Source organism: Pundamilia nyererei, unplaced genomic scaffold, assembly GCF_000239375.1.
Source record: "Pundamilia nyererei isolate P.nyererei 1_Seehausen unplaced genomic scaffold, PunNye1.0 scaffold00199, whole genome shotgun sequence".
Taxonomy (NCBI): Eukaryota; Metazoa; Chordata; class Actinopteri; order Cichliformes; family Cichlidae; genus Pundamilia; species Pundamilia nyererei.
Window position 1 is genome coordinate 344,674 of NW_005187600.1, and position 10,196 is coordinate 354,869.

The following is a 10,196-nucleotide window of genomic DNA, read 5'->3' on the forward strand; positions in this document are numbered from 1 at the left end:
GCGACTCTTTGGTGCAATATAAATACAACAGAATTGAATTAAATCTGAAACTTGTGTGACAAGTATGCAAAAAAAAAAAGAAATCAGGAAGGAGGCAAATACTTTTTCACAGCACTGTACGTTCATTTCAATTCTGTTTAGTTCTGTGCTGCTTACACCACAAACAATAATGTCCGTCAGGCTACAGTAATCCTTCCTTCCACTGTCACATTTTGTTGAGGAGTTATTAATAGGCTCTAGTAGTCATGCATACCTCCACACACGCAGCACAGATGCAGCAGCGACAGCCCCTTCTCTGTTCGGTAGCTCACATTCACCTTCTGAAAAGCTTCATCGGAGCTGAGCCACAGAAAAATCAACATCACCTGCTTGTGAACGATATAAAACCACTGACAGAGAATTATTCAAACTAGGTGGAATTCCAACAGAGGAAGAGTGCACGTCAGCTTAAATGTAGTTCGTATAGTGACTCATACAGATTGGATCGCTCACAGAAATATAAAGAGTTTGTCACCTGAAAGCGAGCTTAAGATCCACCAGCTCGCTGTCTTTCAGCTGGAAGTCGTCTTCCAACTTCTCAATGATCACAGAGTATGACTCGCCAACTTTCTTCTTCCATTCATCTTTATAACACCATCATCAAGGTGGAACATTAATAACAATGTAATATTTTATCTTACATTTCTAATTATCTATGCATATATTCAACAATCTACCGAGTATACACATAGCCTTTTGCAGCTTCAGTGTCTGTAAACTGTAACTTATCCTCTTGGGCGTCCCTCCTTCAAATGCAAACCTCATTATCAATCATGTGTATACATGTGGGAAAAAAAGTCATTACCTGTACATGTCTGAGATGGTCTTGATTTGTAATTTCCCATTGAGGGGATCCTTCTCGTTTTATCTGTGCTGTATAGTTTGGTGAACTAGAGTAAGACGGGAACACAATCTCTCCCTCGGCCACAATTGCACAGGTCCACATCAAAAGGGGATCATAGCCATGAGCTAAAAATAAACACTACTGAGTGGAATGTCTAACAACTATGACAACTGATCTCTCTCCCCTCTGTGTGTATATATGTACAGCATAAAACAAAGCAGGTGATTGGTGTCCTACAGTGTCCCACTGTCCCGTGGCTCACGAACCTGAACATGACTTAAATGATTGAAATAACTTTTGGGGGAGTTTTATTTTTTTATATATTTCTGTAGCTCCTCTACACTGATGGAGGAAAAACTGAGTAAATAGAAGCAATGCTGCTGGACTCTGCAGTCTGTGGAAAAAAAAAAAAACTCAAATAAAGAAGAAAATCCAATATCTCCAGTGATGTATAAGTATGCAGATTTCTCACTTTAAAAAAAGAGAAAAAAAAATACTATTATGGGTCTACAATAAAACAATAAACTTCATAAAAAAATATACAAAAGTATTATAACTATTTAATATTAAGGTGGACTATAATTTTGCTTTGTTTTGTCACCTTTCTATATTATTAAAAATATACACTAACCAGCCACTATATTAAATCAACTGCTCATTAATACAAACATCTAAAGCAAAAACATGGCAGCAACTCTACGTCCACACGTACCCGGGTATTTTTGAAAACGCAGATTTTGCACTTTTCGTCCACACCTAAACGGCGTTTTCGGTGACTGAAAAGGGAGATTTTTAAAAACTCCTGCCAGGGTGGATATTTTTGAAAACTCCGTTTTTGCGTTTACTGTGGACCAGAAAAACGGAGAAAACCAGCGTCAAAGGTGTGCGCATTTTTTTGACGTCACACTGTGCGTCAGGTTATTGTTTGGTGAAATGAATTTCTACAATGGCGGACTTACACAAAATACCATTACTGTTACTCTCTGCAGTGTTTAAATGCTTACATATACACACAGTTACTGCCCCTCCACACATAATAGGATTCAGTTCTGCTTCTATGCGCCATCTTTGTTTACTATTTCCCGCAGAGGCTTCTAGACTTCTGATTGGCCAACATTTCTACACGGTTAGGAATATAGCGCCACCTGCTGCTTTGGCATGTTCATAGCAGCGTTTTCCTTCATTTCTGCGTTTACGTGTGGACAGGATTATTTTTTAAAACGAAAACGGAAAATCTCCGTTTTCAAAAATACCCGTGTACGTGTGGACCTAGCCATGGTGAAGACAACCTGCTGAAGTTCAAACTGAGCATCAAAATGGGGAAGAAAGGTGATTTAAGTACTGGAAGGTGGCATGGTTGTTGGTGCCAGTCAAGCAGGTCTGAGTATTTCAGAAACAGCTGATTAGCGGGGATTTTCCCACACAACCATCTCTGTGATTAACAGAGAATGGTCTGAATGAGAAACAGTAAGCTGCAGTTCTCTGGGTGAAAATGCCTCTTTGATGCCAGAGGTCAAAAGAGAATAATCAGACACCTTTGAACTCAGAGAAAAGCAACAGCACTCTTTCAGGTTTGTTTTTGTCCTTTATTTCACATTTGTCTCATTTTAATCAAGTTTTACAGAAGGCTGAAGTTCGCCTTTGGTTTTACTGTCCTGATCGTGTCCTTCTAACTCTTTTCCTCATAAAGACAACCCTCCCTGTACCTCTAATGAACAGTTTTGACACCTGGTTATATATCAATAAAGATGTGGTTTGACGACCATTAGAAGATATTCTGTCTTTTTCCCAAGGGTAGATGCATGGGTAGAGATGACCTTCATGAACTTCTGATGCAAACACAGTTATTTTGTTCTATAGGCCTGAAATATGACAGAAATTGTTCAGTTCAGAAAAGAGCTTCAAGGATCGTTCCTGGTAGGCTCGCAAGGGGTAAAAGTTCAGGTGATATTGGTATTGTCCAGAGGCGGGAAGGAAAAAAAAGTAAAGTTTTACCAAATTAAATTGGATGGACCCCTCCCCATGTTTATAAAAAGCTTGTATTGCAGATTGTTTAAACAAACAACAAAAACAAAACAATTAACCATTGAATCATCACCCAAACTCATACAGACATAATTAAACTTTACATATGAACTAAATATGCATAAACATCGTCATTTTAGCTACTCAATCTCCCCTTTATGATGTCATTATATAGTCCCTTCCTGAGCTCCAACATCTCCTCCAGGTTCTTAGATTGTAAACACTCCTGCATCGACATTAGCTTTGTGTCTTTGGGTAGGGGGCTTGTAGAAGCACTCTGGATGGCCTGCAGCATGTTGAGAGATGTTAAGAAAGAGCTTTGCTGGTCAGAGCAAACTGGAAACAAACACGCGTTCCACAAATTACAGTTGGATGCATCACCAGAGAACCTCAGGACTTCCTTCTCCATCCCCCACATGGACAGACACTTTTCCAGGGTGAACCCAAAAAACTTTAGCTCTTCCATATATGCAGGAGTGCCCACAGTGTACTTGAGATTGTCATTAATCCCAAAGAAGACAGTAACAAAGCTGGTTTGGCCGTGGTGGTTCACACAAAGGGAGTGCATGAAGGCTTCATCGGGCACTGACAGGCCTGGACTGACCCAGCAGCTGCTGATGATGGAGCCTTTACCCACAGACACTCCTGCTCCCAGTCTGGAGTACTCCACCACTGATCCAGCACCCACAGAGCAACTCGCATTGAGGACACTGTACATAATGCAGCAGCCAGAGGAGCCCTCAGGGTTTTCATTCACGGGCACACTGAAGGCAGACGACAGGAGACCCAGCTCGTCCCTCAGAGCTGTGTGCTCAGTGAGGTGAAAGAGGTATTCTGAGGTGGTTCCAATGTGATAAAACTTGGAGTTGTTGAGAAGAATGACATTCAGAGGAGTCCCTTTGAGAAGGTGGAAGATCTTCTGGCGGATTTCCACCAGACTGCTCTCCTCTTTGGTGACATTAGCAGTGTTGTTGGTGTATTCTATTGTGGCCTTAGAGCCCAGTGCTTGAAGAAAGTCCCCGTATGCATCTATCTCACAGCTCAATGGCCCCAACTCTGTCAGCACATTAAGAAGAGACTTTGCAGTATCAAAGTCCACATAATAGGTACTGTCTGTGTAGACAAACTCAGAATCAGTAAACAATCCACTCTGCTGCTTACACACAGCTCCACTTCCTCGCATCTTATCAATGCTTGGCTTGTGCAGGAAGTGCAGGCAGGAAGCATTCTCCATTTCTGAGTACGAAGATTTTTCTTGTGGATCCAACACAAAAACGCCGTGGGTGGTTCCTACTGAGAGCGGGGAGGGGTGGGCTAAAGCTGTAAAGCCAGGTTTATCAAACTTAACACTCTCCTCCTCTGCTATACTGTAGAGCTCTATGTCATCTGCACAGGTCACTAAAACACCAGACTTCATTTGTGATGGGAAATCCACATACATGGCTAGTTTGAGCTCCAGCATCTGAAAGATGGGGTCACCCAAAGGCACAGCCATGAAGATCTTTCCCAGAGCGCTGGCACTGGGCAAACGCTGACTGAACCCCCCTGGAAGAAGGAGGCGATTTAAAGGTGAGATTGAGAATTAATTAAATAAAGTATGTTGCATTTTATAAAATACGTGAGCATTACTGTAATTTACAGTGGAACAATCAGACCAAACACTTTCATTTGAAGGCCCTAACTTCAAACTCATATAATCATAAATATGGGTGGAAATGCATAACAGATATTTTATTAGGTGACTTGGTAATATTGCCATTCTGTGTTTTGGATTTTGTGTAGAAGTGAAATATGCTGACAGTTACTGCAGCTCATACTGGAGTAAACAAGTAGAACCCTACTGAAAATGTAAAGTGAGAAGCCAAAAGAAGACAAAGAAGAAGAAGAAGAAGAAGAAGGAGGAGGAGGAGGAGGAGATCATTTTTCACATTTAAGAATGAAAAATAAGAAATACCTGCATGAATCAGGATTACTCTCAGTCTGCCCAGAGACTTTCCATAAATGTCATTTAGTTGCTGCAGTGCGTACAGAGTGGAGCCCCCATTCCCTTGAAAAGACAAGGAGTAATAATAACAACAATAATAATAATAACTAAAGCTGCAAGCAGTAATAAGAGGGCCCTTGTACTCTAGCGCACGTCCAAGCATCCTGAGCCATGCTGCGTTCAAGCTGAGTTAAAGCTCTGGTCTGCCGTGACTGAGCAGTGTCACATGGTCATGTGGATGCTAACTAGGTGTTGTGTCATTTAGCTTCTGAACGCTTATGCCCACTAGGTCGTGATGTAGATCAGCGGTCCCCAATCCCTGGTCCATGGACCGGTACCGGTCCGTGAGTCGTTTGGCACCGGGCCGCGAGAGTTGAGGCTCGGGTGCGAAATTTATGGTTTTCAGGGGTTTTATCATTATTTTGTGTGTTATGAATAAATCTTTTTTTTTGCACTGGTTTTATTTTGTTGCATTTATCAGCACCTTAAAGGCTGGTCCGTGAAAATATTGTAGGACATAAACTGGTCCGTGGCACAAAAATGGTTGGGGACCGCTGATGTAGAATACCCACTAACTATATGTCACGCTAACATCATGCGCTGAGCAACCAATTAAAATTTCTGGTACATGGGATGATGTTTGTCACCTACTGCTGATTTCCAGGTGCCACTGGGAGGCCCCATAAGTGTGACCCAGTATTGGCACATATTTGTCTCCAGACTGCCCTGCACCAAGTTAACAATCCAAGATGGCGGCAGTGAACGTAAACAGTTGTAAAACTGTAAAATGTTTAATCTGTACAGTCACTGATGTGTATATATGACATGCTATTTATAAGGCTCTATCCATGCAGTAGAAAAGGTGATGCATTTCGCTAACTACTACTACTACTACTGATACTGATGATGATGATGATGATGATGATGATGATGATGATGATGATGATGATGATGATAAGGTAGTACTAGCTCACCTATTTTCGGTCCAGGAGGATCTGAGAAGACTTTGTAGTGAACTCCAACAGGAAGCTCCTTTCTGTCAACTTTCTCGCTGATTTGCAGCTCATACGCTTTTCTCTGACTCCCGTCCACAGCAGTCACAACCACTACATCCCAAAACTCACCAGGCTGCACCTCTCGACCTTCAGGTAAACAGGAAAAAAACATTCATAGCTACTTTGACTAAACTTCAAGGCACATTGAGTCAGATCATTGACATTTAATCTCACCACGCAGAGAGTTAAACTTTCTGAGTTTTTTTCTTGTAGCAGTTTGAAGCCTCCTTGTACAGTCGTGGCTCATACTTTCGCTTCTGATACAAATTAAATATAGAAACTAGAATGAAGTATTTCTCATATATATTCCACCACGGAATGACAGTCTCTTACTTCCGGGTTTGGTCACATGGCTCGTTGCGCTATCCAATGGGAGGAGGAAGTCGGAGCCCTCGAGTAAGTACAGTAAATCCATTCAACGAGCGTGTGTTTTAGTTCATTGTTGTCATCATTACGCCTGTCTTTACTAGATGCTGTGAATATGTCGTACTCGAGTGCCGCGTATGTGGCACTGCTAATGCTAGCGTGAACAGATACGTCTTGTTAGCTTGGAAGTTGTAGTGGTTTATGCTAATTCTCGCCCCAACTGTTTATATTTGGTTATAAGAGCTGGAGCGGGAGAGTTATTTACTTTCTTTTTACCTTTCACTGTCAGACTCAACGCAGGAACACACCGGTTACATTAAGTTGTTTTCAGTTGTTTCTACTCACTCAAAATCACAACAGTACCAGGATCGATACTAAGCACCTATTTCTGGCCTGAGTGATAGCCTGCTGCCCTGAACACTGACCCTACAAGCTGCATTCCTGCTGAGTTGCTTTAACATTAAACAAATGGAGTCCTGTATCTCCAAGATAACATAAGTGTAAATATAGACTGGTTGGCAAAAAAGGCCTTGGCATTAGGCTAAAGGAAAACTAAAGGACCGATTATCATGGTCTCTTAAAAGATAAAGATTACTGCTACATATTACTCTACAAAATTATAGATTAATTAATAGCAAAAATAATTATAATAAAAAGGAACATATACTAAGGATATATCTGTATGTATAATCGTAACAGCAACTCCTCAGTGATCTGAGGAGATGCTTTGGTTGAATACTGTGCACTCAGGAAACATCACATCCTTCATCCAGAAACGCTGACATGAGATCCAACATGTTGTTACGCCAGTCTGTAGGAGAAGAGATTCATCCAGAGGATCCATGCTTGCTCCAAGTGATGTGTGAGGAGCTGATGGAGGCATAAAGGCTCCGGATACAGGTTAGAGCTATGCTGCATTTCTACTGTTACACAGCAACAATGCTGGTATCTCCCCAATCTGAAACAAGGACATCAAATGTCAAGTTTCAGTGCCCTGCAGAGCAGATAGTTTTGAGCTGTAATAAGATAATAATCCAGGAATCTTTGCATCATTTGTTTTACTGAAATTCAGTCTTGTTTGAGTCTGCTACAGTTCAAATTTGCTGAAATTCTACAGTTCAGACTACACCCTTTTATATGCAGATTGTCTTTTTTTATCCTTGTGTTCAACCCTTTATTTAGCATGAGCATAACTGAATGATTGTGCCTCAAGCAAAATACCTGGAAAACAGCATAACCGACTCCTGCCAGATCAGATTGTTCACAGACGCCTTTTTATTCTACTTTGCTGGCCTCGTGCAGCTGTTACAACACTAGAAGCTTACAGTGGAATACTGTGAGTTATTGTTTCCTCTGATTTTCTTTCTGTTCATTTAAGAATGGTCAAGAATCCAGTGGGAAGTGAGCAACAATAAAATAGTTCAAATAAGCACAATTTTAAGTTTATTGTTTCAGTTCAATCATGATTTAAGATTTTTGACCATCAAGCGTCCACATATGATACAATCAGTTCAATTACATTTGTGCAAAACTATACATTGTGGACTAGAAAAAATATACAGCATCATTACACATGAAATGTACATATTAGCTGCATCAATCGAAGGTTTAATCAACAGTTCAGACTTTATTCGAGGTGATACAAAATACACAAAGAAAACTGAACATTTCAATTTTTCTTTTTTTCGTAACAACTGGCAGTGCCAATAAAAACATGGCTGTCTAAAGATAAACAATGAGATTCTGTTAAATATTTAAAACTACGTACCAAAAACAGATCCATTAATCTATAAATTAATATTGCACAGAAGGTTTAGGCTCTAAGAGGATTCAAATCCAACATTGAAAGTATAGTGTACCGTTACTGCACCATTATTACTGGTGCAAACAAGTAGAAGCTTCTACAAATCCAAAGCCTTTTATAATCCCAGCGTTTCAAAGTTAACGTTGGACTTTACTGGCTTTTGTGAGCACCTTTACAAGAAATGGGACGAACAAAGAGGGCTGATCCTGTTCTTTCCTCCTGATTCTTCTTGTCTCAGTAGACTGTGGTAATACTGGTGTCACAGCACAGAGGGCGGCAGAGCAGCCAAGCTATCCTTGTTGGCCAGCAGGAATTGGCTGCAGGCCGAAAAGGCGCTGTAAAAGCTTGAGGAGAGGCCCGCAATGTCTGTGGAAATGTAGGGGAGGACACCTGGTGTGGCCTGGTTGTAGTAGGTGATCTGAAACACAGCAATCACAGCGTGTGACTGATAATTAACCCTTTCCATTTTTTGCTTTAGTTTTGGAGCGGTGACTTGTTTAAAGCTACAGCATAAAAATGCAGCCCAGCAACTACAGGTTGTGTTTGTGCCCCTTTCATTTGGCTAACCTTGGTAACAGAACTGGACTCTTCCCAGATTGTGAAGCCAGCACAGAGCACCTCTCCCCTCGTGTACTCTTCCGTGGGCGGGTGAGTGGGCAAAGTGACTGAACGTAGAGCGATCAGATACGGATCTCTGAGATGGACAAAGGCAGAGAGCATCATGAGAACTTATGAAAATGCAAACATGAAGCAGGGAGTGGGATTTCCTCACCTGAATGATTGAGCATCAAGACATTTTAACCCACACAGAGTTTTGTGCGAAATTATCACGTGACGCAAGCAAGGTCATATTAACACACCTGGAATCACAGGGCTTCCGTCTAGATGCCAGCAAGATGAAGTCCTTCCCCTTTCCCCCTTTAGTGACAGAGGGTGTAGCTACGCGATAGATGGTGTCCTCCTCATCTGCCTGGTTGATCACCTCACACTCCCTGCAGTTGAAACCCAGTGATGTGGATGTTTAGAGCTTTTAGATTATTGAGCATTATGTCACATTAAACAATCCGGTTATGTCACTGAGTTTATTTTGAATATCCAGTGAATATAAGTGGGTTTGTTTTCATTCTACTGCAATAAAGAGCTGCATGTGTTTTTGCCCCATAATGGAACGACATTGAGAGATTACATGTAAACGTGACAGTCTGTCAGCCACGTTGTTTACTGTATTTGTTTAAAAGATGCATTAGCAATGCATTAAACAGTCTGTCCAATAAACTAAGATTATCTTCCATACAGCCACACTGCCTATGTGCTGGAAATATATGGGGGAAAAATACTGTATCTAACATTAGCCTCCTGGTCAGGGGGATTTCCAAGATTTATTTAAATAGCGTGGCAGAGGTGGCAACCGAGTACCTGTCAGCGGAGGATGTGAAATCAGAAAATTCTGTCAGAAATAAATATCAAACCAAACCTGCTGGAAACTAGTTAAATTTGGTGATTTATAATAATTTCCACTTTGCACAGACCTCCTGCCTCCAGAAACACACATTACAAGATGTGGCTGTCCCAAAAACCATATCAGCCTTGAGTGGTCCAATCACACAAAATGTGTTTTTCTGTCAAGTGGTAGAAGTAAAGAAAAATGTTTCACACATCCTTTGGCTTCAGTTCATTTTTGTGAAATAAATTACTTGGGGAATTGTCAGTGGACTATACCATTATGAGTTATGGGGGGGGGGGTCGTTTCTCAGAACATTTATTGTTCTGAGCACAAGCTTTCAGTACCTCATTGTGGTATCTAACACTCTATAGTTAAACTGACAGTAACTTTTCTCCTCAGTAAAAGGATCTGAACTCAGATGATGCTGCTAAATACCAAATGTGTCTAAGTACTGACTCATAATGCCGGTCCCACTCCATTCTCCTCCTCAGGTCTGACAGTAGATGGAACGACTGCTCTGCCGAGACTCTGACGTTCATCTCCACCTTGAAACACAGCATTTGGTTTTCCTCCAGTGTGTACAATCTGACCTATGAATTAAAGACATCCACAAAGAGGAGGCAGGTTCAGTGTCT

The 10,196-nt window shown here is 41.2% G+C and overlaps 3 protein-coding genes across 3 annotated transcripts in view; all 3 read right to left on the reverse strand.

Moving 5' to 3' along the window:
* Positions 1-1,025, reverse strand: part of tnni3k (TNNI3 interacting kinase) — a 13,141-nt gene extending 12,116 nt beyond the window's left edge. Inside the window, exons 1-3 of the mRNA XM_005747501.1 lie at positions 845-1,025; positions 515-623; positions 254-339 (exon numbers count right to left, since the gene is read on the reverse strand). Coding sequence (XP_005747558.1) covers positions 254-339; positions 515-623; positions 845-884 — 235 coding nt within the window. The 5' untranslated portion in view covers positions 885-1,025. The remainder of the gene's footprint in view (positions 1-253; positions 340-514; positions 624-844) is intronic.
* A 1,431-nt stretch (positions 1,026-2,456) lies between these two features.
* On the reverse strand, positions 2,457-6,341 carry fpgt (fucose-1-phosphate guanylyltransferase). Its single transcript, XM_005747510.2, has 4 exons — positions 6,122-6,341; positions 5,867-6,034; positions 4,863-4,955; positions 2,457-4,453 (listed from the first exon to the last, which is right to left on the reverse strand). The coding sequence occupies exons 1-4, from the start codon at positions 6,192-6,194 to the stop codon at positions 3,045-3,047; spliced, it is 1,743 nt and encodes a 580-aa protein (XP_005747567.1). The 5' UTR covers positions 6,195-6,341; the 3' UTR covers positions 2,457-3,044.
* Positions 6,342-7,738: 1,397 nt separating this feature from the next.
* LOC102203491 (acyl-coenzyme A thioesterase 11) overlaps positions 7,739-10,196 on the reverse strand; it is a 9,038-nt gene continuing 6,580 nt past the window's right edge. The window contains 4 exon segments of the mRNA XM_074312094.1: positions 7,739-8,535; positions 8,685-8,811; positions 8,978-9,109; positions 10,018-10,171. Coding sequence (XP_074168195.1) covers positions 8,377-8,535; positions 8,685-8,811; positions 8,978-9,109; positions 10,018-10,171 — 572 coding nt within the window. The 3' untranslated portion in view covers positions 7,739-8,376.